The sequence below is a fragment of the Trachymyrmex cornetzi genome, unplaced genomic scaffold (assembly GCF_001594075.2).
Source record: "Trachymyrmex cornetzi isolate Tcor2-1 unplaced genomic scaffold, Tcor1.1 scaffold797, whole genome shotgun sequence".
NCBI lineage: Eukaryota > Metazoa > Arthropoda > Insecta > Hymenoptera > Formicidae > Trachymyrmex > Trachymyrmex cornetzi.
In genome coordinates this window covers 364803-391841 of record NW_017300132.1, presented here as the reverse complement: position 1 = coordinate 391841, position 27039 = coordinate 364803, and the positions used below count along the sequence as shown (strand labels likewise).

Genomic DNA, 27039 nt, shown 5'->3' with positions numbered 1-27039 from the left:
GTAATGTCGGGACTTGAAGTTTAGTAATCTTAATTTGATATCTCGAGAAGTACGTCAGTAGACTAGTGTGATAGACAAACTATCATCGCAGTGTATCGATCGAGAAATATTTTATCTCGATAAAACTGAGTGATGTGCGGACAAGGACGAAGTAAATTGTTAGACGGTACACGCGGATGTGATAAAATGATAAGGTATCTGAAAAACAGCTTTTCTAGTAAATATTGTGCTCGTTTCTTCGAAATGTGATTTGCGATCATTTTGGATTAGTCATAAAAAATTACGCTGGAAATTAATAACATTATGTAGGGGATAGCTGTTTAAAAAATTCATATCGATATTTTTCATTTAAAAATAGAAATGATAATGAAATGCAAGTTGATTCTGTATTGATTTGTTCTCTAGTGTTATTATATAGTTATACTTCATTAATCATTTAGCTATCGGACAGTTCGCATGCAGAATAAATTATTAAAGGAAATACACAGGAGGAGTCTTTGAAGATAAATATCATTATTATCGTGAATCGCATCGTCTCGCTTTTGCGTTTATATATCTTTTAAATTAATGCAGGTATAAAATTGTTGCTATTATCAACGTACGATAACATTGATTACCATATTATATCAATAATTTTAGATTGATTGTATTAATCATTTTAATGAGCTTAATAGCCGTCCATTTATTTCAAAGACGGTATGCATAGTATAGAAAAACGTTAACTTATTGCAGTTATTATCAGGAGCGAATTGCATCAATATAAGTTTACGATGGAAGGTAAACCTTACGATAACACAGTATATTATTTCTCGGGAAAGAAATAAAATGGTTTTCGCAAAAGTATCTCTCGATTCTATTTATAATTATTGTACAAATAATACTGAAACGTCGATATGGCGATATCGGACTGTCTGAGGTGTTATAAACGCGCGTTTTCTGCCAATCATCGTTCGCACATATTGTTATTCTCGTCGCCGCGATAATGCCTTTACTTTCAGTGTTTTATCACCTTCCCAATCCCCGCGTGATAATCGAGTGAAAAATGGAGATCGGTATCACCCGCCGGTAAATTTCTTCGCGCAAAGCACGATAATTAATGACTCGTCGCGTGAAATGATAAGTAATGCAAATTTCCGTAATTGATGAATTTGGCGTTAGTCTTAATGATCGATTATTAATAAGGGAAACACGCCAAGGCACTTCTCCTGGGGAGATCCCGACTGAATTCTTTAGGGTGGCGAAAACGTATTTGGCGAACTCTGCTCTTATCGTGACTCTCGCGGACCGATCGATTTACCGTTCTCATAGTAAACACATGTCTTGTTTGCGTACCTCATCGCAACCCGTTCTTTCACTCTCTTCTCTTTCACCGTCGTTTCTCTCCTTCAATCCCGCTTTTTTTTTCACTCGCGCTCGCTCTTCCGCCCCTTTAGCCATGGTATTACCATGTCCTGTCACGATGATCGATCGACTCTGTCAGGATCGTGCTGCATCCGACGCCCACGCGAGATTCCCCGGTTGGCGAAATGACGAGTCAGGGGTGCTAAACTGACGCGTTTCATGCCCGCGGGGCTTTGCAAAGTTAGTCACGCGGGAATAAATAGATCGTCGTTGAGTTCACGTCAGATAATTTAAATAATAGCACCTCAAATAATAGCGTTTTTTTTTACTGCGTAAAAAAAACATAATAAATTTTCAAAAAAATAGTCTCTTTTTTTTAACAGAATATGACTAACCGCATCATTAAGTTAAATTTTCCACTGTTCACGTCTATTGCAATACATTGTAACGCGAGACTAATAGCGTACTTAAAATGGTAAATGCCGAATGTTGAGCTCGCGACTCTTCTGTGTATCTTTAAACGATACTTTTAACGCGTTTTATTTTAACATCGATATGGATGGTTTTATTATTGCCTTAACTACGCTTGCGAAAAAATTCTCTGTGAGGTTAAAATCTCTTCGCTATTAATTTGTAAAACCGACAACGTGAAAATCTATGGAAGGTCACGGGATTATTAATCGTTGGGGGATGCAGGATTGAGCATAGTGCATATATCCTTGAAACGGATGTTGCTGTTCGTCATGTGCTGGAAATGATCGTGAGGGTGATAACGCGCGATATTGGCGGCCGCGACCTCATGCAATTTTACGCCCCGATGCATCATCACGTCGTTGTCAATTCGCCTATCGCCGGTCGAAATTTGTTATTGAAAAATGCATACGGCAAGCCGCTACGGCCTCTCCCCACGAAATCGAGCCAATAACTCCGGCGCTCGTCCTCGAAAATTTCATGGGACGGGAAACCCACCGTTTATCGTGCGCGATACGCGATATCGCACGTACACATGTGCGCAAATACACGTTTGCGTACCGACGCCAATAATGCACGGCGACGGCCATCCGGCGCTCAATGCGCGAATAGAAATTTCTCGCGGGGCAAAATTGCTTTCGGTCGACTCCCTCGCCCTCGCCGTTTTTATTCGACCCTTATTTCCCTACGGGTAGTATCTTATCGATGGGCATTATCTGCGAGCTAATTCTGCAGACCTGTGTATCTGCTTATTGTGATGTACGGGCCTGAGGTAAGCGTGATAATCGAGATTACAAGGCCTGCACCGTCGAAGCTTAACAGCCATAAATTAGTTGATTTATTATGTAGCGCGGGGTGCGCATTGATTACGCTGTAATTACATTACATCATTACACGACGCGGCATTTAATACATATGAAACGCTCGTTTGAATCATATATGAAACGTTTTTATCGCGCATATGGATCTCGTCTCTTTAATACGTATTTAAATTGCATTTTCAATCAACTAGCGAGTTGCTCACAATGGGAGGAACGCGCAGAAGTAGAAACGCGCTTTTAAAATACGGTTTGTTGCTAATGATAGTTCTTCGTGTTCATATTAAGAATCTTAGCTTCAGATCTCTTACTCTCTAAATTCTTTGGAACGGAATCTGATTATAGAGAGTGAAAATGCTGTCACTCTTGAAAAAGAGTGACAAAATTTTCAACCTTTAAGAGTGAAAGTTTACTCTTTAGAATGAGATTCCACTCTAAAGAATGTAGAAAGAAATTTTTTCATTCGTTAACAATAAGTGTGAGAATTTTTGGGTCACCAGATCAATTGATTACTTGACAGGAATAATAGATTTCAGGAAAAGTAGAAAAGATCAAGTTAAATATTACCTACAATGTTTCCCAAGGCCAATTAATTCTTTTTCTGATGCACAGTACAGTTATATACAATTAAAATTAACGCAAACCCTTTCCGTCAAAGTACTTGTCAATGCTGCTGTTCCGTATTATCGAAATAGTGATGAAAATATATTAATCTGAACTGCATTTATAACATATGTATTTGGAAAAAAGAGTCGATTGGTTCTGGAATATTGTATAATAGAGGAAAGTCGCCGATACTGACATAGGTCTCCTAAAGTGACACCCCCTTATTTTTCAGAAACTAACTATGGCACTTTATTAATACTAATAAAATCATGATCTGTTTAGCTAATTAAAGAAGTACAAACTCATAATTCATATGTTTGTGGCTTATTTCTATACCAAAAATCAATTCTATGAATCCGAGAAGAAAATTCTTACGGTGTTCTTTTGCAAATTGCGTAATTAAAATAATAGTGACTGTATTATTGATAATATTATGTCATTTTAAATGCTCATAGTTTCATAAATTAGTTTTCTTTACAGAATAGGACATATCTTTATTTATAGAATAGGAATGTTGCCTACTATGTCAGTTTTGGAGCCGATTTTGTCAGACGCTCATTTTTGCAACTTAAGAAAAACTTAATTATTGCAAAATTGCAAACAGTATTATAAAAATTGCTTATACTATCTGATAGAAGACACTTTTTACTTTGTATTTATGTTTTTGAAGTTGTATTTTTACCTTTTGTTTAAGAAATATTGTCTAAAAACAAAGTGGCATGTCGGTATTGGTGACCTTCCTCTATTTAACTATTTTTCTCTTTTCTGTAAATTCTATCCTGTCAAGTGAATAATCTGATGACTTAAAAATTTTTATATTTATCGTTAATTTTTGAATAGACTAATGGATGTCTGAGGCTTTTCATTCTTAATATGGGCAAGAAGGATTTGCAATATTTCAAAAACGCGTTTTCACTTCAGATCCTCCTTGGTCAGAATTACAGCTCCTTTCGGATAACCATCGAAAAATTTGTACGATCCTTTTTAATGATGTACGATTTAGTAGATAATAATCTCTCAGTGTAGGGGAGACGATTACGTTAGAAACGTTGTCTGAGGGTGGCATTAAGCGTCGCGGATGATACGAGAGAGAGATAAATTGACGAGAACAGGTTTGGAGATCTATCTTAATGTAATTTCAGGCTGCGGGTAGGCACCAATGTAGCTACCTTATAAACCTGCAGAAGGGAGAGTTCCTTCTTCAGGGCGGTGACCCCTCGTGGCTCCAAGGCCTGAGATCGATTCCGGGGAAGCTGCAAGATCTCTATGAGATCAACAAGATCCTAGCCCATAGACCGTGGCTCCTGAATAAATCGCACATAGAGGTAAACGCGTGGGATTTCGGATTCATGCATAGAATTCACATGATGTTCGAGGACGGTGATGCAATACAAATGTTTATATTTTCAGAAATTGACTAAGGGCGATGATAATTGGTCCTTAGCGGAGGTTGTCCATGCGATAGTTCTATTAGCCCACTTCCACTCGTTATCCTCTTTCGTATTTTCTTGTGGAATTAACGAGGAATTGGATAACGTTACCGGTCATCACTATAAGGAGAACATCCAGGACAATAGTAGTAAGATACCGCCTGCCAAAGATAAGCTCACGAGCCCTAAAAAGATCCCCAACGGAGACGGCAAGACTGGTACGTAATATTTATTATAACCCTTTGTTGGCAAAATGGAATATCATTTGTCTAACGATGATTATGAATTGTGTAAAATTATCCATTTTTACATGGAAAGAATGATTTTGCTGAAGTGTCCAAAATTTTCTAAATACAGATCTGAAAATAATTTTGTTGGCTGATGAAAATAATAATTACGTAAGAAACTTGAGAATGATGAACAATTCTGTAAAATTAATCTAGTAACAAACTTAATGGCTTTGGGAATTGACGCTGTAGAAAGTGCGCGATAAATATCAATGTTAATATTTAGTCAAGTATCTGACTTTTAATTAGAACAAATAGTTACAAAATTTTAATAATCGCTCGCAAACATTTTTCGGCTAATTTTTTAACCACCTTCATTACATACTACTTCGACGAAATATGAGATAGATACATTCAGTGTACAATGTTCATCGTGTATCAATAATGTTTCTCTGTGAAGTGATCTTTTTGAGACTCAACCAAGTTGGATAGCTGGATGGTTGTGCAATTTTGTAAAAGATTTTGATATTCTAAAAACTGGTTTGAATCTTACATCATTATTTTCAGATCTGTATCTAGCTAAATTTTTAGATATTTCAGCAAAACCGTCCTTTCCATGTGTAAGTTCGCTTTTTCGAACATCCATAACGTTGACAAAAAATTTATACAACTCTATATTGAACTTGTCACGATTTATATGACTCCATATTGAAACTGTCACGATTTATATAACTCTATATTGAAATTGTCACGATTTATAGAAAATTTACCGTCGCCGCCGTCGTCGCCGAGCATAGTTGGCGAGCAGGAGGTCGGAGTGGAGACTCTGATGGAACGTATGAAGCGTCTCTCGGAAAAATCCGAGTCCTATCAGATCACGCAGGAGGAGCTCTCCAAGAGATTCGAGACTGTCGAGACGCAATCGGCCGAGCTGGCAGCAGCGCCGCAAAGGAGCAGCTCGGTCCTCGACTCCGATATCGGTCTATTCATCGAGGATCCCACTTTCATCTACCAGGATTTCGCCAAGGTGAGCCTCTTCGGCACCAGTTTTACCGTGCTAGAAACGGCGAAACAGTTAACCCATAGATACTCGCTACGTATCTTAATTTAGTTTATCCATTTATGTTGATAACGTCAACGCGACCCTCATGTTATTTAACAATGTGGCGATGATTCCTCGCGCGCGTCCGCTGTTTTTATACGCCTAAGTTAAGTAGTGTGTAATGGATTAGAACCGAAAGACGATATTCCAAGGTAGCGTGTAGCTCATCCATGAATATTTAAGCTGACTGCCTGTACTCCGCGCGTACGGCTTACGGCTCCGCTCGCGTAACTACTATGAATATTTACCGCGCGACGACGTTGTGTATTGGTTGACTTAAGATAGGCTACGAAGGCGGGGCACAACGCTTACGCCAGGCGTTAATGATAATAAAAAAGTCGCTTCGCCGGTTACTACGGGTGTAGGATATTCTTTCGTTCCTTATACATGACTCTATACATCTTTCGCGAGAATCTTTTAATACAACTTTTCTCATCTCTTGATGCTTTCTTTTTTTATTGACTCGATGTTTTTCGTCTTTCTAGCGCGGTCAGTTGAACGACATACCGACCTTCCGCGTCCAGGACTATTCCTGGGATGATCACGGTTACTCCTTGGTGAATCGTCTGTACAATGACGTCGGTAATCTTCTCGACGACAAATTCAAGACCGCATACAATTTGACATACTATACCATGGGCACGCACAACAAGGTCGATACGTCGCGCTTTAGACGGGCGATCTGGAACTACATACAGTGTATGTTCGGCATCAGGCATGACGATTACGATTACAATGAGGTGAATCAATTGCTTGAGCGTAGCCTCAAAACCTTCATCAAGAGCGCCGTTTGCTATCCGGAGCGCGTTACAAAGAGGGATTATGATCGCGTCATGAGGGAATTCAAACACAGTGAAAAGGTAAGTAGAATTATCTTTCAAATGTGTGATCTAACTTGACTAAAGTAATTTAATTGAAAAACAAACGAGAATATATATTATTTATAATTCTTTAAAAATAAATAATATAATTCTTTTAAAAATAAACTACTTCAATCAAGCCGTTTAGCGCTTCTTTAATTTTTTAAATTAAAATATATGATTATACGGGTAGTACACAATAAGGTTGCATTTCCTATTTCAAACGAATCTCATAGAAATTTAAATAAGCAATAATTTATGTAGATAAGTTTAAAAACTGACTGTGTTAAATATAAAATACTTGATATTATTCGGTTGCGAATAACTGCTGTCAGTCTCGTGATGGAAAGTTAAGATTAGCTCGCATGAAATGCGTTATGCATTTGAAATTAGTTATTTAACATCTACGATAAAGCTTTTATCATGATGAAACAAGAAATATAAAAATCTATTCTCATACAAGCAAAAGGCGAGGAAACGAGATTGTTGGACGTTGTTAAATATCGCCTTTTCCTTTTGTTTTTCAGGTCCACGTGAACCTGATGATTCTAGAGGCTCGCATGCAAGCAGAACTGCTGTATGCCCTTCGTGCCGTGATGCGGTATATGACCTAAAGCGAAGTTCCGCGTCGCTCCCTCGTTTGTCCGCTGTCTGTCAGTCTGCAGTTTGTCGATTTGTTTTCTCGCGCCACGCTCCATGCCGTAAATTCGCAGACTTCATGCGCGCGGCATAGAAGGAGCAGGCAAGCGCGATATCATCGAGTCTTATACAGAACATCACACACATATGCACGCGCTATCATACGGCCGCTTCAACGTCGACTCGTGAATTGCGGCGATAGCGAGCAATCGCGATTCTTCAGCGAGTGCTGAAAAAGGCGATAGAGTGGAAGAGCAAGAGGAAGAAAACAAAAATGTTAATTGTGAGGAAAACAGGAGATCATAATATTTGGCCGTTCAGCTGCGCTTTCGGCGCGATTCTTCCGATGGCGCCTCAACGACGAGACCAACGCGTCTTTGTTTCTCGTGCGGCTCACGAACATTGTCGATTGCACGTCTATTCGCTTAATAAAGTAGAGTTGATGGCGAATGGAGTGTTTCTCCGCGCTTGTTTGAGACAGGATTGTGAAGAGATCATAAAAACGGAGGAAGAAATTGTGCGAACAGACAGGAAGACATGACAAGGAGAGGAAAGATTTATAATTTGTTTTGTACATAGACACTTGTATTTTTCTACGTTCGACATTATAGCAGACTGTTATTTGTGCGTTTCGTTTACGTTTCAGATCTGTTAAAAAAAAGTTTGCTCTCGCCTTAGAAGCTTTCAAGTCGCGCTTTTAACTTGACACGCAACACCAACCACACACACACACAAAACACACACACATTCTTATTACGTTTGCAATTGCGATCTTACGCGCGGTTTATTGAAGAAAACGCATCACCGCAACACGCATTCATATATCAAGCAAGAGAAAAAACTCCGCGCAGATATTTCGTTTCTTCTTTTGTGTCGGATAGCTTATTGAGAAATGGAAAATTAATCGTAAGGCTAAATTAAGAAAATCTATTAACTCTAATTCCGTCGTGATTTTATCCTTTGCCTCGGATCCGATTTGATTCGACTTCTCCGAAGTTTTCATGCTTGTGGTGTATACCTCGAGTTATCGGAACGTCGAATTGTCGCGTGCGACGCAACCGCGCGTCGTCGCGAACATCGGACCGAGAAATTGTCTTTCGCGCTCTGTATATATCTATATATATATGTATGTAATGCGTTTTATCTTCGTTTCATTTTGACGATACCTATTCCGTAAGAAAATACCCGTGAAAGAGCTAACATAAAATTGTACCTACTTACCATTCATCATACGCGTGTGTCGAGCAAACCTTAGACTGTAGGACGATCCGCAGCCGCGTGCATGGACGTGCAGATTATGTTACGAGCACGCGACCGCGGAGAGAAGCAATGCCTATCGGCTGTGTTTATTTACCGAGGGATGATGCGCCGTTGTTGTTTAGCCGAACGCAAAGAGCGTTGCAAATTCGCTTTAACTCATGCACCATCTAAATCTAGGCTGCTTTTCCACCTTGAGATTAGCGATGGAAAGCCACGTTCGCGTCGAGCTTTACGCGAAGAAGAAAATTCGTTTGGTGTTTCGAAGGAAAAGAAGATTATTGTATCCGGATTCTTGTGCTGATGGCTTACGCTTGAAGAAGCAGGAAAGAAGTATCAGCTTGGAGAACGTGGTTCGGGATTTTATCCGAATTTTGCGTGCGCCATTGAAAGAACTGATCGATTTCATGTGAACACCAATTTCTCGACGCCCGATATTACGCGCGCGCGCGAGGGCGCTTATCAACGAATTTCGATGCCTTCGGCGTAGCGTTCTAATGAAACGTTATATAGAAAGGAAAGAAAAGAAAGAGAGGGTGTGTGTGTGTGAGAGAGAGAGAGAGAGAGAGAAGTTTGATAAAAAGCGATAGGAATCGCGACGCACGGCTGATGGAGGAGCCCTGTCCCTTCCTCGGCGATTATTGATTGCAATCGTGCGGGGACGCCGTTTGTTTGATGTCAGTGTTGTGTACGAAGAGGATCGAGGCGAGGCTGTTTAAACAAATCAAATTCTTATAATAGATTGTTAAGGTATATACAGACACGCAACATACACACCTATACATATATACACGTACAACACATGATACACACGAAAAGAACGTGGCACAAACTCTATTACACACGAAATATACGTGTTCTGTGATCGCATATATCTATATATATGTATACACACATACACATAAAAAAGCGAATATATATATATGTATATATATATAGATACATATATACGCATATTTACAATTAACTCGGCGAAAGAAAGGGAGGGAGAGCGAGAGGGAGAGAGTGGTGCGCGTGGCAAGTGCGTATGAAGTGCGCACGTAATTGGAAATTTGATGATTCTACCTGTAGCGTTTGTAATTAGGGTGTCTCTTTATTATATAATTGTGTACGTGTGCGTACGTATGCGCGGGCGCGCCTCAGATAATCGATTTATTTACGTGCGCGTTCAAGGACGTGATAATCAGTACTTTGGAATGTGAACGTGTTCTCCGTGAACGATCCTTTGATCTCGATTCAGCGAACGATCGACTATAAGTGGTACACACAGTGAGTAAAAGATCCTGCGAGAAAATTGAAATTGGTGCAATTTCAGTAAATTATGATTATTTGAGTTCTGAGGATTGCAAAAAAAGTTTTATTTATCATATACAGTGAAAGCAAAAAGTATATAAGGAAATTTTTAATAAAAAAAGTCTTATTTGTAAAAAATAAACATTAATTAGCAATTTTATACAATGAATATATTCTGTTCTAATATAAACAAACGAGCTTCGCATATATTCCTGATTTTAGAAGCTAAATTTCTCGACTATACGAATACTTTTTGAGCATCCAAATAATACAATTTTTAATTTTCGCTTATTTTTCAGATGATATATTTTTTATAATTAATACATATCTTTTTGGTATACATATATATATTGAATTGACGTCGAATTGGGGTTGAAATCATCAATTCGGTAACTCATTTCATAAAATTTTTCTAAAAAATATCTTCTCCGTAGGAATACTTTTTGCACTCACTGTGTAATAGTAGGCCTGTTCTTTTTGGCTGAACTTTTGCACCATCTTTCTTCCTCTTCTTTCCTTCCGGATAGAAAAGGAAAAAAAATGAACTGGTACAAAAGTTCAGCCAAAAAGAACAGGCCTAATATAACTTCATATAATTATACTATAATATATATATAATAAAATAGAGTATATTATATATATGTATAGATTTGTGTATATACATATGTACACATACATAAAATTTTTATTTAATATGTGTAACAATACAGAGTAAATTTCTTTTTTACGAAATATTAGAATTCTATTGTGATCCTATAAACGCGTTGTTTAAAATTTTATGGACATTTTAAGTAGTAATACAAACTTCTATATTTAATTACTGAGAGTAAACATAGAGATAATTCTTATCTCTGCATCTGGATTTATTGAGATTACACCAGTTTCAATTCTTGGTCGACTAGTGACGCCGAATTACATTTTTCACTCCGGTGGCGGATTTAATCCGGTGGAACAAAGTCGAATTCCAAAGTACGATTCCATGCACATAAGCGTAAACGCATATACGCACGCAGAGACACGCATGGATCGTCCGAATGATACGGAACCAAATGGATAGTAAACAGCGAGACTTATCGACCAACAGAGCGACGCGTTTCCTTTTTTTCTTTAAGCGACGTCTCCACATATCACATCAAGAGTTTAAAATAGAAAAAAAAGAAACATTTTTGCGTCGCTTACAGTTCATCTCGCCGGAATGGAATAGTCGAATCGGTAGAACCAATAACTTTTCGGCGATCGAACTTTTTTTCTCTTCGCTTTGTAACGTATCTTGCCGTTGTTTGCGAGTAATAACAGAGAAAGAATGCGATTCTGCGACAAAAATCGTTGTTCGTCATGCTAATGACAGTATTTTCAGTTTCACTTTCTCTCTTTCTCTCTCTCTCTCTCTGTTTTTTTAAATTATTTCATTTTAGGCTCTACTCCGGAACTCTTTCTCTTTAGCTACCTTTCTCTTTCATTTCTGTTTATCTATTTATCTCTTTTATACGAACTTGTTCGCAATCGATAAATTTAGTGAACTCTACAGTTTCTTTTATATTTCTCCAGGATGCGTATACTGTCACATCAAATCGTCAGAGATCAAAATGATTAAATTGTATCATTTCGTATAGAATTAGACTCGCTACGCGAGAGCCCAATACAATTGAAACCAAAGAGATATGCAAGAAGTTGTGATTATCTGAATTTTAGGAACATATCTAAATTATCATCTAATGTGTTAACATACAAGATTAGAAATGTGTTATTCGCAGAATTTTTATGATATTTGATCGCCTTATATATCCAAATGAAAAACTAGATTCTTCGCGCGTTTAGTTTGTAAGTATCATGATTTTTGGCATTCATAATGAGTTTACGTAACTTTTTATTTCGTACTGAGCGAACATTAGATATAGATTTCGATGCATATACCTTTTCGGCCCATCAATGAATAAATATTCGTTAAATCATCGTAATATTTACTCGTTTATGCGTTTTAGGATAGTCGCGATGCTCTCAAAAACATCATCGCCGAAGATCGCATCGAGAGCTATGTTATAACTTTTCGAATTTTATATAAAACTAATAACAATGTTTTTTTAATACATTCAGTTATGTAAGAAGAAACTAGATTTTACTTCAGAATTTACTTATTTAACACAATCCGAAAGGACCTACGTATTCTTCTGTTCTTTCTAACTTTTCCTTTTTCCTCTTTTTTTAAATTTCTGTCTCGCAACTTTTTCATTTACCTCTCGTTTTTGCATTATTTATTTAAAGTTATCTATTATCTATTTTATTTTTTAATAACATGCCAGTCTTTTAAGCTCTTATTTCATCTTGTTGTATCTATAACTATCTTTTTGTTCTTATCAATTTTCATCGTTTTTTTGTACTGTTTATGATTACAAAAGAAAGTGAAAGAAAATAACAAACATTGATAAATGTAGACGATAATGAATTGCAACATGTTTGCGATAATCGTATACGTGGGTTGATCATCTCATAATCGAGAGAGAGAGAGAGAGAGAGAGAGAGAGAGAGAGAGAGAGAGAGAGAGAGAGAGAGAAGGAGGAATACGCGCAAGGCTCGTAGAGAAAAAAAGGACGTTGTAACAAGAAGAACGTTGTAACAATTACAGACGACGTTCTGCTCCATATCTTTCTTCTTTATTTTTTTTTCTCTTGAAAATTGAGAAACGCGAGAGATTCTCGTTGAAGCTGCACGCGAATGCCGCTGCGGCGAATCACACATCAAAGCGGATTATAATTTCGCGATAATTCTAAGGGGTACGGTAGAAAAGAAGAGAATGGGAGAAAAAACAGGTAGAGTGAGGAAGGAGGTGCGAAAGAAATCGAGATTTTTATGTAGTGACGATTAAGTGGCGAAAGTAAAGTGCGATCAGACATCGAGCCAGAAAATGAGGCACCGAGATCTCTGATTTCACATACCGAAATATCGTTGTAAACGTCCACAAGATTTGTCAAGGATGCCTTTATGTCACGGCATCATTATTATTATTATTATTTAAATATTTATTACTTAAATATTTTAAATATCCAGAAGGTTTGTTATTTTATAAATATTCCTGAGATGTTCGTATTATTTGGGCTTTGTGCTCTATGTTTGATCGTGCTTTATCTTTCGCTCAACTTTTATTCATTGCTGTTTCTCTCTTGGATATGTATAGCAGGGCACATCGGGATTTTTAGTCGAGTTGACGCCTCGGTAAAGTGTATAGTGAGAATCTTGGAGGTGGACGAGTACAGAGAAAGAAAAATTCAGGAAAAGTAACAAGTTAATGTGCGAACGATGAAATAAAGAATTTAAAAAAAAATGGTAAAAGGAACATATATGTACATGTGTGTGTATATGGTGTGTGAGGGTGTGTGCGTGTGCGTGCGCACGCGCGTGTGTATGTTAAATTGGTTCTAAACTCATTGTCCAGTTGTCTCGAGTGAGTTCAAGCTCTTAAAGAGAGATGGGAAGAGAGAAAGAGAGAGAAGTGCACGAGTTGTACACAGCCGAAAGAATAGTCCACCTCCGAAAGTCACAAAAAGCATATTAAAATAGTACATGCCACCTTATCGGGAATGATTGTGTGATAATTACAAGTGATTTGACTAGGCCCCCTTCCCCTTTCTGGGTGATCAAGATTTTTTTTCGATTGCACATTAATATCTCGGTGACTAGATCTAGAGCGCTGAATAGACAAAAGTATACTTTTTTCATTTTACGCTCTAGATTTCAGATTCCGAGCTGATCGAGACGCGGCTAAAAAAAGCACCCTTTGTAATAGTAATCCATCGGTTTTACCAACGAGGAAGAGATTCCGAGAGAAAGTTGGGAAGGAATTCCTTGCTCGCGAAGCTCGCCGTAACATCTCGGTCATGTTGATTCGATTAAGCCTCGCGGTCGTAGCTTAATCTTATCATGGGCCGGCGCCAGCTCGCGATCTCTTTACGAGACTAATTTAGGAATTCTCGCTGTTTTGCGTATTCTTTGGCGATAAGCAGATTGTCAATTTCGTTTTGTATCGCGTATATGTAAGACTCAAGCGATCGCCGCCATACGTGCGGCCGGGGAAGGGGGTCGTATATGATGTGATTTCTTTTATATCATAACGAATAATGAACACTAAGAAATATTATAGTTTCATATAAGTGAGATATGTTATTTGTCATTTATTTTATCTCTTAATAAATGATGTTATATAAAAAAAGTCAACAGGTTCTTCACCTCGCCCTGTCCAAAAGCGACTCATTGCTGAAATGCTATTCTTTGAAATTATAATATTAGAAGAAAGTTCTTGCAACATCGATTAGCTGACTGATACTAATTTTAGTTCCGTCATCCTTAAATTAAAATGGAATTTCAGTTTCCAAGATTAAAATAAAATCCGTCGTAACATATTTTTCATCTAACTTCAATTATTTTTTTAAATTATCAACAGCGATTATACAGAGTGATTCAGAATAACCTTTTGTCCTTAAAGGGACATATTTTTGGTGCACACATTGACCGGATGCATTTACACGTTTATAAAAACACATTCCTTCTTTTTTTCCCTTCCTTCTATTTTTCCCCTCTACCACACTATCTCTTTGTCTTTCACATACTTTAAATATTTCATTAAATTATAAATTAGAATGATGAAATTAGAATGGATATTAAACCCTTTGAGTATTGGATTGCATTCTAATTACATTGATAAAATTGTTAGAGAAATGTTGTAAAAGAGCAAAATTGGACAATAATTACGTACGATGAGTATTATAAAACTATTGATATACAAATCATATAATTATTTCAGTACGTCGAATTCTAAGAGCGTTTTGTACAAAACGTACTGAAATACTTGTTAGACTTAATTGTATGACAATAGGCATCACAATACTTGTGGCACGCAATTATTGTTTAATTTCTCAATTTTACAAAAAATGTCTAACAATTTTATCTGCGATATCGCGTTCGTAGTATTTATTACATATTTATGACAAGTTTTATGAGAAACGCGATTGTACTTTTCAGCATTCAAAGAGTTATAAATGTTTAAAACAAAAATGTAAATTTACACTTTAAAAGCTTATTATTATCTCAATTATAAAATTGTTATTACCTTGTAGAGATGTTCAACGATTCCATTTTGCTCTAGCTTCTTGAAACAGTTGGAGGAATAAGTTTGGGTCCACCGTAATAATGCTCGACTGTTCACTGCAATTCACTTCCATCACTCAAATATTAATTTTTCTTAAGTACATAGATATCTAGTCACACGTACGTTTCCACGATGAGATTCTTTTATAAATTATGTTACGTTTCAACATATTGACACAATTCGATTACATTAACTTGACAACACGAGGAATTTATTAACCGATTAATCAGTTAATCACTTACAATCACAAACGATTGTGATATTCGGCGATTGAAAATCATACGAAACTTTAAAACACGTGTGTAAGCCGCTCACAACAACACAACATGTGTTACATGCGTAACGTGCGGCAAACAGCTGACTGACTTTCTTGGTCATGAGCAAAGCCATAGAGAATGGACTGCGCGATCCGTGTGTCAAAATGTTCGATAGGGATGAGAGAGAGGGACCGTGGCAGACGGCCATTTCTATCTCTTTCCATTCAACGGTGTAATGGGAGAGAGAACGAGAGGGGGATTGGCCGTCTCCCACGGACCTCTCTCTCATTATTGTCGACCACATTTCATACATTACTTAGATACGGATCGCGCAGTCCATTCTCTATGCCTTTGGTTATGAGTGCAATGAGTGCATTCACGCATCACTGAGGCGCTGTGTAATCAGCACTCATTGCACTCATAACCAAGAAAGTCAGTCAGCTGCTTATCGCACGTAACACGTGTTGCGTTGTTTTGTACGGACTTAGGTTGCGTTCAAAATCTCACTACAAATGCTTTGAAGCGTTTGGTTGATCAATTAGAAGAAAGAATTTTGCAAATTAACCAATCAAAAATTGCTTTAAAGCATTTGTAGCATCGCGTTGATCGTACCCTTACACACGTGTTTTAAAGTTAATATTTGAGTGATGGAAGTGAATTGCAGTGAACAGTTATGTCGAGCATTATCACGGTGGACCCAAACTTATTCCTCCAACTGCTTCAAGAAGCTAGAGCAAAATGGAATCATTGAACATCTACAAGGTAATAACAATTTTATAATTGAGATAATAATAAGCTTTTAAAGTGTATTTGACTTACACACACATTTTTGTATTAAACATTCATAACTCTTTGAATGCTAAAAAGCACGATCGCATTTCTCATAAAACTTGTCATAAATACGTAATAAATACTATAAACACGATATCGGAGATAAAATTGTTAGAAAAATTTTTGTAAAATTGAGAAATTAAACAATAATTGCGTGCCACAAGTATTATGATGCCTATTGTCATACAATTAAGTCTAACAAGTATTTCAGTACGTCGAATTGTATGAAACGCTCTTAGAATTCGACGTACTGAAATAATTGTATGATTTGTATATCAATAGTTTTATAATACTCATCGCACGTAATTATTGTCCAATTTTGCTCTTTTACGACATTTCTCTAACAATTTTATCAATGTAATTAGAATGCAATCCAATACTCAAAGGGCTCAATATCCATTTTAATTTCATCATTCTAATTTATAATATAATGAAATATTTAAAGTATGTGAAAGACAAAGAGATAATGTGGTAGAGGGGAAAGACAGAAGGAGGGGAAAGAAGAATACGCGACCCGTGATACGCTACTACTTCTTGTAATTTGAAAACTAAGCTTCGGACAAAATTTTCGTAAAGGAAAAATTGTCTCGGAATACGACCAGGAATATGGCTCTTTAAGGACAAAAGGTTATTCTGAATCACCCTGTATATACAGTCTGAAGAGGGTCAGGAAGAAGACAATGATCGCCCTCTCTCATCGTACATTTATTCACCGGCTATCAGCATATTACAGCACACGTTACACATGACACCAAACGTCTAACAAATCGATTAGCGCTAACGATTACTCACTCTCAGCCACATTTGCATAAAATAGTCCCATTATGAATCTCACTGCTGCTTTCTTCGCGCGACGATATTTACAGAATACTTTGCGTGTACAATTACATTGTAGGCAGTCTCTCGTAAAAAGAGAATGCATTTACAGAGCGTGTTTAAACGATGTTCTGTGCATGGATTGAACGTTAGATCTCGTGCGAGAGTAGCATGAATGTACTCCAAGTGATATCGTTAAAGATATCGGTGATCGCCATTGTAGATATATATCGGATGGTTTAATTTTACGAGCGTAGGACGGGTTGTTCATCATCTGTCATTCAATGTACTATTCTTTTGATCAAACTGTGATGTCGGTTCAATTAGAATTGGAACGTGAGAGTATCACGGATTCCTATCTCGCGATGATTGCTTCGCCAACGATTGAAGACTCGATATAAAAAGAAACTATAAGCCAAAGATCTCAGGGGAAGGTATTTCACCAAATAAATTGTACCTTCAACGGAAACAATACAAAGGAAGAGGAGGATGAGAAAAAATATTCCTCTTCATTTTGTACATCGTAAATTGCATTTAAGATGCTCATATAAGACGCTTGGCGTACAATAATTTTTCAACGAAAACATAATTTTGAGGATAAAAATTTCACGGTCCATTTACGTAAAGTTATTATTACGTTAAAATATCGCTGTAAAATAACATTAACTTTTTTTAGTATTTAACTCGTCGATCTTGATAACGTCGATTTTGATTGCTTCATAACGAAGAGATTTTTCTTTCGCAAAGCCGAGAATTAATATGCATGCGAGCTGGTCGTAACTTTTTAATTTAAGATTTTTCTTCGGTGTCCTGACAGTATTAAATCACGTTACCTGAACGTATTTGAATACTTTCTAAAGTGGCGAATATAAAGCGGCGAACGCTTTGCCTCGGGACGATTATACTGTGTCCCGTGAATTGATTAATCGTACAAAATTCGCGACGAGAAAAACCACTTTAGAATCACGTTATAATATTTTATCAATTAAGTTCAGTATACAGCGCCGATCTCTCGGCGGATTTATCAAATGTGCGGAAAAGCGGCGCACGCATTGCTTTACAAATACGTTTAAGCTCTTTTTTCGTAATCGCGAACATCGACGACGAATATTTATTGTGCAAACATGTCTACCAGATAAATTCCGACATTGTCGACGAAAATCTATCAACAAATCGATCGTAATTGTTTTTCGCGAGACGCTTTGTACTTGTTCCTGATTATAATTATAATGTTCTAGTGATGATTTTGACGTCGGTTTAATTGCCGTCATAATCGTGCGGCGGTGCGTGATGATGCATATGGATGTGTGGAGGCAGTTCGACTACGGGTACGGCCAGGTTGCTTCTCTGTAACATAGTTATAGTTACACAATGGTTGTATAATAGCTACACGAGTGTAACATCACAGTAATTGCACAGATAACACGTCTGGATGAAATTTACGGAGATCGAAATATTTTAGATAATATTGCAGTTGAGTTTTTTCTACGTAATTTTATATAATTTGTAGAATCTCAAATGACCACTCTCATTATTCAAAGTTATTTTATTGTATCATTTAAATGCAACTCAATTTTTTACAACGTTTAATCTTCGTTAATTATCTGTCGGCGATTTATGGAATTTTTACGATTTCTCGATTTAACTTCAGTAGATAATTGAATTAATTGCTTAAAGCGCTATAATTAAGATTCAATTGGATTCTGTCGATCCTTTAATCTCTTCAGTAAAACCTATATCTTGCACCACTGAATTATTCGTAAGAAAAAAATGAAGAGATAATAAATCTCGTGTCCATCCTGACGAGAAATAAATCCGCTTGCCAGATACACGTTAATTAAAGAACACTTCGATGCAATTATGAGTTTAATGAAAGTGGAGTAAAAAAGCTTACTACTGAATATAAAATATAATTGAATAACGATATGGCGAAGAGGAAGAGAGTTCTCTCTTAAATGAAATTGTGATATATATAAAATTGATTTTGGGTTAAAATTAAGGAACATATCAATTTGATGAAGAGATGATCAAAGTATCATAGAGGTTCATTTAAAATCCGATCTTATATCTAAGATTATTTTAAGTCTGATCTTAGTCTTAAGATTCGATCCAATAAATGAAATGATCGTATAGCATCTTAACATTGCAAAAGATATTTCGGATAGGTGTAATACAAATAAAGTTTGTAAAAAATGTTTGTATATATTTTACGATTAGAAAAATGAATAGTCTCATTTAATTCATGTTAATATATTGAAAAAAATAAGCATCGCTTCGGCTTGTTGATTAATGAGTGACGAGGCAGTCGTTACCTGGGACCTCATCCCGTTTACGGGAGTGGCAGTGGGATTGTCCGGCGAGTAGCCGATCACGTGCGTAGAACATTTGTCGCAAGTACGCCGTCGTCGAGACGACGCGCGGCAGCGTAAGGCGCGGCAGAGCTCGCGTGCCATCTCCGAGCAGAGCGACTCTTGCTGATTTGGTGGCTGCTGATGTTGCTGCTGGCACAGTTGTTGCTGCTGCTGTTGTTGCACAGCCTGAGAAATTCCCTGAAGAGAGCCGGAGATAGGCGTCGGAGGGACTGGAGGTCTTTGCTACGTCAGCAGCGCACAACGACGAATTATTCGCATGAATGACTCTTAATGACTTAATTATTAAAAATAAAATTCAGAAAAGGCGCATTAAAATACATCATGATGCGGGAAACATTCTAAAATTAGCGAAAAGTATCGTTTCTTTAATATTTTTTGAACTATAAACTATTGAATAGATGTAAGGTAGCCGAAGATAAATAATAATGCTATATTAATTAAACCAAATGTGAAGTGGACTTTATTTTAGTAGAATTATTATGTATTAAGGCGTAGCCTTTCAAAATGTCAAATTTTTATATTTGTAAAAAGATATTTTTTGATCTTTTTCAAATATATTTGATACAGTAAGAATTATATATATTTTTTATATATACGAGAGGCATCCTAAAAGTAAATTTTTGAGGAAAAAAAACAATTATGAGTAGCTTGTGCATTGTAGAGATGTTTCATTGGAATATGCTGGCAATATTTTTTTATTTAGTGTCACCTTTATTATAATCACAAATTAGATGAGTAAATTTGAATATAGAGACGCCAATACAAAACGTATCCGAACTACGTACGGTCATTCGATTTGACTGTAAAAAAACAAAAGTATAATAAATATTCAACGTCACTTTCAAAGAAAGATTTTTTGAAAGTCTTTTTGTTTCATGGCAATGCACGTCCTCATTCAGAAAGACGAACACAGGATTTATTGACATAACTTTGTTGAGAAGTCATCTACTATTATACTCTTCAAATTTTGTACTTAAAAAAAATGTGGGTGGTAAAAATTTTGATAGCGACGAAATTAAAGATGATGAAATCAAAGATGAAATCAAAGGCTGATGTGAAATCGCGGCTCCGATTTAAGAACTCGTTTTTCATATCACTGGTATCGAAAAATTGCTGTTATAACAAGTGCTTAAATTTCAATAGTAACTATATAGAGAAGTAACTTAAAATTCAAGTTAATAAAATAAGTAAATTTTATAATTTTTTTTCTTTTATTTTACTTTCTTACGATAAGGAAACTTACTTTTGGAATGCCCTTCTTGTATATAATACTATTATAATAAATTTATATAATATATATAATTCTAATAAATTTGTAACTTTTTGGGATATTTTATATCAAATCATACACGATAGAAAATTATCAGTGAAATTTTTTGATACACGTATATTATTTGAATGTAACTTTAGAGAACGTGGTTTATGTTGGAGCAGACAGATTCATAAGAAGTTCTCTCGATAACAGAACGGACCTTTTTTCGCAACTGTATTTGGGATACTTGCAGTTGAGCGGCATGCTTCAATGGACGATGAGCTCATGCTGATACGACGAAATCCATGATGTAGCGATGAAACAAAGTTCAGAGAATGTCATGCAACGTTTATGCACAAGGGTCACATGCACATCTTTCAAAGTTAACGGTTTTAATAGTTGATAAAAATAAAGCAACAAAAAGTAGCTTGAGAATTAAACGCACGCAATCGCGTTTGTCGGCAATTCGGATTGCAACGTCGACAAGTAGAGTCGTGCAACGTGAACGTGCTGACGATTTATTGAAATGAATTTCAGCATTGGTTTCTAGGGTCGATGCACTCACCCGTTCCGCCGGTGCATTCCTCCTGGAATTGTAGCAGAATTCGAAAATCGCTATGAGCACGGCGAACGCCAAGCCGCACAATAAGACTACGAAAACTCCTCCTAGACACAAAAACACAGGACATTGATTCTCAAGCGGATAAGACATCGATATATAATATTAAGAAAGAAAGAAATGTTTCTGCACATATGAATTAAACAAATAAATTAAAAAAGTATATAAATTACACGCTCACATAATTCGAACAATCCATCGTAGAATTTTACTGAAATAGAGATATTTAAACGTGTCAAGAACATTTATTTTATCTGTCGATCAAAGAGCGCTGTATCCTTTAAAAAAAGTTCAATAATTTTTCTTAAAAATAATAAACACGAAGATATAATAGGAAATTATTGCGACTATAAGAGGGAAATTCCGTGTTATGACTTTACTGAGGAAACTCATGATGCCGTATAATTCAGAGTTTACGCGCTATTCTCCGAGAAAGACGCTCACCTATGTTGTCGACGCCTAGAGAGTTGGCTTTATTCTCCTTTCCCTTTTCCGTCCTCATGCAAGTATCCCCGGGACTCTTCCACCATTTGTCATACAGGATCTGAATTTCGCCTTTCTCTTGCAATTCCAGAATTGCTAAAGATATCTTATCCCGCCAAGGCGAACCTGCAAAATTTTTCGGGAATCTTAAACGCTATTAAGTAGATAGTAAATTGCACAAGCAATTTACGCGATTTATTTTAACAGAATAATAATTTTAATTAATAAATTAAAATTATATTTTTTATTCGCGCGATATATTATCGAGTACAAATAACACAATTTCATTTTTATTTTATTGAAGACACAAAAATCAGAGAAAATAGCCTAAAAATTAAAATGAATTTATTTACAAATTTCAAATTAAAAAACGTTTGTTTGTTGTTAAAAAATACCAAAATCTCTTTTTCAATTATCTTTCAATAAACTATTACAAATAGAAAAATATGCAAAATTTTTTAATAAAAGTATATATTGATCAGTGTAGTAGCTTACCCATGGGTGTAGCAATTCCATATCCTTTGGTGTCTAATAGACCACCAATTTGCGTGAGATTGCAGTCCCTCTGGACAATATAATCCAGCATGGTTGACTCCATCAGAAAGGCATAATCGCCTTGAAGAACCCGTTGAATACCCTCTTCATATGTTGGAACGAATACTGACGGCTTCTTGTTTTCCATAAACCTCCACATCTTTTTGTACGTTTCGACCATTGAGTCCTTGAATCGAAATTCGAGAAGCGCAGAAAATCAAATTTTATTATCGTCATAAAATTCAATATCGTGATATCCGTCGTTGCATAAATTTCGCATATTAATTTCAAATATTGTTTTATAATTAACTGCCAACGGAAAAGTTTCTGTAAGCCAGTGTGAAAGATACGATTTGATTAAAACTCTATTCCCGCGTGAGCGGAAGCGATTATCATAATAATTGCAAAATAATTACTTTTGTATCGATTGCGCGACTGTAATGCACGCAATCATTATCTGATTATTAACAAGCTATAAATTGGACATGAACTCATGTAATCGTGGAAGTATTAATACATAGGGCTGGATTTACATACGAGTTAAACAAGCTATAGCTTTCGCGCTATTAAACAACATACCTTTTTAATATTTTTATTATATGATAATGTGAAAGGGAAATATCACAATTTGAGTTAAACTCAAATTTACAGATTGTAAACACTGTTAAAACAATGGTAATCAAAGGAACAGTGGTGATCAATCTCTTGAATTAAATAACATTTTATTATTTTTAACTTCCATGGATGGAAAAATAGTCTGGTACATTATTTTACTTAATGTAATATCCAAAATTTATACTTTGCCTACATTAAGAATATTTTCGCTCAAGCTTTTATAGTTATATTATACTTTTATATATTTAATCAATCCGGATATTTTATACAGAATTTTAGTTAAAAATAGACAAATCAGAATTTTCTGATTGATATGACCAAGATTCAATTAGAAATTGTTATCAGCATCGAAATATAAATTAATCCATTTCTATTGGTTAGTTTTAAAGTAACGTTTATATTGACATATATGTACTTAATAATAGTAAGTAATAAACTAAATTTTTGAATTCAAAAATACATCTTTCTTGAGTCAAATTATTTTACTCTATTATTTTAATCAAATTAACTATTATATTAAATTAATTATATTGAGTGACAACTTATTAGAAATGATTAAAAATAAATTGGGTATAATTTGATATAATAAATTTAACACTGCAGGAGGGACATTGCAAGATATTATAGTACTATTATTCTACCATTTATATTTCAACTGAATAATAAAATATTAATCACCCTGAAAAAAGTCATCGTGCTTCCACTATCGAGAGTTCCGTATGCGATGTCCGTCTGACTGGCGAGATCTTCGGCGTTCTCTATAGGCGTGATCATTCTTTCTACTGTAAGGAAAGCCGCTAAATTCGCGGTGTATGACGAGATGATGATCAAGGTGAAGAACCACCATATGCCACCCACGATACGTGTGCTCGTAGCCTGATAAAATCATATTATCAAGATTCACCGCTTCGATTCAACAATTAAGCTTTATAATTTATTGCTATTAACTTCGTATTAATTTTACTGCTGAACGATGATATGTGTATCGTAACATTGATTGATAAGCGATTTCAATTGCCAATATTAGAATACTGCGATATCGTCTTATAGTTTGATAGCAGAACTGCATAATAATACTTTCAAATTGTAAAAACATTAATTCCTCATTATGCTGAAAATATATTAAGACTTTTTTTCATTTTTTTACGTTTTTTATTATAGCTTTTAGGCATTCCAAGAATTAACACGTTTCATTTTGAATAGGAAATTTTTAGTATTTGAAAAGTAATTCAAAAGCTAAAGTCTGCAAATGAAAGCTGAAAATTTCTCGAATAGGAATGTTCGCGTTGCTTGTTGAGAAAATTACGAAGCATTATCGTGAAAGTGTCTGAAAATAGGATATTTCATACAGATAATTACTTTAAATAAAGACAACGCGCGTAATTAGAATAGAAATTTAATTAAATAATAATTATCAATGGAAATACTTACAACATTTATAATATTCATAAAAAGATCTGACGTTTAAAACAAGGATCTATTATTACGAGAGTTAAGTCACGAATTCGTATGTCTATTATTATATATGTAGATAAAAGCGGTATAGCAAGATCAATGAATCTGTTTATAAAGCTAATTATGTAAAATTAACATGTTACATAATGTAACAACCTCATAATTTACATACATCACAAAAAGATCTGTTTCGCGTAATGTATGCTTTTAATTGATGCATAATATAATATTAAAACAGGAACATGTCAAACACAAACCTTGGGATTTAAATCGCTACCCTGTTGCATGAGAGTTCCAATGGTGAACCAGAAGCTATTTGATAGGGAGAACTGATTCTCGACGATTTCCGTCCCGGGATGACATGGATGGGGATTATTCCATTCGTAGGGACTAAATCGCGCCACGACGAACATCGTCACTGACACTAAAACGTACGCTGCCAGAACGTACAGCCAGATCTCAATCGCTAACGGATTCATAAAGGAAAAAAGCCGCGCCTGGTGACTGGTCGGTACCTGCAAGCAATTTGAACTTTTGACATCTTGCTGCTTTTCATACGATAAAATTCTATCTAAAATATATTAAAGAAAAATGAATTCTTTTATGCAGTCGCACACGCGGAACATTATTCTGTTTTTACTTTGCTTTATTTAATGACATTGTTATCTAAGTTAACCGTTAAAATTATACGATAATATTAATGATTAAGTAATTAAAATATAATAGAATTTATCGTCGGAAATTTTCTGCTTAGTTTGTTTTACTATGTATTCGGTATTTTATTTTAACGATCAGATGCACTTTACTTATTATTGTACCTATAAAGGAGAGAAAGAGAATATATATGAAATATGTATTAACATTAAGCTTAATTAATTTTGCGTAATATCGGAGCGATATGTGTAATGATGAAGAAATTTTGCGCGAATATTTTAACAATTCTTAATTAGCAATCTTAAATAGTATTAAACGTAATATCGTGAAATCGATTATTTTACTTAATGTAATATCCAAAATTTACACTTTGCCTACATTAAGAATATTATCCAATTTTCGCTTAAGCTTTTATAGTTATATTATACTTTTATATTTAATTAATCCGGATATATTTTACACAATGTGCACTTTACAGACTACCGATTATTACTACCAATAATATAGGAAAAATTTTTCATAATAATGCACTACATATTGGATATTTATATATAATTAAGTCGAATTTGTTAAATTTAATATATTGTAAATATTGGAAATTAAAAAAAAAAGGAAATACGCGAAAATATATATGTAATATTGCAGAATACATCAACAAAAATACGGTCAAATTTATAGTCAATTGAAGTAGTAAACTATCAGTATATTTGTATGTTGAAATCGATTTCTTCGATTTTTTCACAACACATCGGTAGTTAAATGCTTGGCATCAAATCCTTCATTTTGTACAGCTCTGCGCGAGTGGAATTGGTTGATGTAAAATTTAACGTTGCTCTCTATAGCAGATGTTGATTCCGAGGATGTAAAAAAAAATAATGTAGCAAAAAGCACAGTCATTGTTACTATTTACGACAAAAAGAAATAATAAAAGACCATTATAAAAAAAAGTATGCTTATGTAGTATACATAATTCAAGAATGTATAATTTAAGTCGTAAATATCGAGTGTGGAATCTAGATGGATAAGTGATGGGATGATAAAGGATATACAGGGTGGGGAAAAAGTATGGAAGCAAACAATTATTTCCGAAACTATTCATTTTTCGACAAAATGTCTTAGACATAATTTTTATGGTATGAAAAGATGTATTATGTGGCATAGACGGCATGACCTTGAAATGACCCTTACGAGCTGCATACAAATAACGTAATTGTTTCTTACATACAAATAACAATTGTTTCTTAACTGGGAGTGTTTTTAAGGGAATGGGGCTCATATGCAGTGTTTTGTAAACGTTTCGACATCAGCTACACGAATCTGTAACAAAAACTGACGAGTTCCATTTGAAATTTTTTACGTTATTTGTATGCAGCTCGTAAGGGTCATTTCAAGGTCATGCCGTCTATGCCACATAATACATCTTTTCATACCATAAAAATTATGTCTAAGACATTTTGTCGAAAAATGAATAGTTTCGGAAATAATTGTTTGCTTCCATACTTTTTCCCCACCCTGTATATCTTTGGAAATAGGAATAGTTACCAAGATTAATTGCAATTAAACGATCGCCTTACATTAATTAGAAAGCGCGATCGCGATCGACGTCAATTGGTGTAGCGAAAAGAGAACGTGCCTTTTGTATTCGCCGGTAGAAAATCCCATTTGGGCAGAAATGAATTTTCAATCCGCATTAAAAGCTAAGCTATCATCGTCAACGCGGCGAGAAAGCTTTCATCGTATTAATTAATTTATAAGATAAGAGGTCCACTTATCGAGTTTTTCGTGCCTCGCCATTATGGTGAAAACGGAACTGTTTCAAGCAATTAATTTATCATCTTATCGTACAGTACGATCAATTTTAACTGATATTCATATCGATTATTTAACAGAAATATTTAAGTAGAGAGCTTCCAAGGATTCTGTCAAGTGTAATACGCAGTCTATAATTAATCTTGCAGTGAATCGCG

At 35.4% G+C, this 27039-nt stretch overlaps 2 protein-coding genes across 8 annotated transcripts in view; one reads left to right on the top strand and one right to left on the bottom strand.

The window, feature by feature from the left end:
* Positions 1-10077, top strand: part of Sesn (Sestrin) — a 211859-nt gene extending 201782 nt beyond the window's left edge. For all 3 annotated transcript variants that reach the window (XM_018518881.1, XM_018518882.1, XM_018518883.1), the window contains 5 exons: positions 4379-4561; positions 4647-4884; positions 5655-5920; positions 6481-6855; positions 7383-10077. In XM_018518881.1, coding sequence (XP_018374383.1) covers positions 4379-4561; positions 4647-4884; positions 5655-5920; positions 6481-6855; positions 7383-7469 — 1149 coding nt within the window. In that variant the 3' untranslated portion in view covers positions 7470-10077. The remainder of the gene's footprint in view (positions 1-4378; positions 4562-4646; positions 4885-5654; positions 5921-6480; positions 6856-7382) is intronic.
* A 6885-nt stretch (positions 10078-16962) lies between these two features.
* LOC108768464 (glutamate receptor ionotropic, kainate 2) overlaps positions 16963-27039 on the bottom strand; it is a 141046-nt gene continuing 130969 nt past the window's right edge. For 3 of the 5 annotated variants that reach the window (XM_018518895.1, XM_018518897.1, XM_018518896.1), the window contains 7 exons: positions 24676-24933; positions 23642-23839; positions 22310-22535; positions 21776-21940; positions 21278-21378; positions 19401-19682; positions 16963-18435 (listed from right to left, as the gene is read on the bottom strand). In XM_018518895.1, coding sequence (XP_018374397.1) covers positions 18346-18435; positions 19401-19682; positions 21278-21378; positions 21776-21940; positions 22310-22535; positions 23642-23839; positions 24676-24933 — 1320 coding nt within the window. In that variant the 3' untranslated portion in view covers positions 16963-18345. Of the gene's footprint in view, positions 18436-19400; positions 19683-20883; positions 21001-21277; positions 21379-21775; positions 21941-22309; positions 22536-23641; positions 23840-24675; positions 24934-27039 lie in introns of those variants that run through there. The other 2 variants (XM_018518899.1, XM_018518898.1) reach the window with 2 other exon arrangements.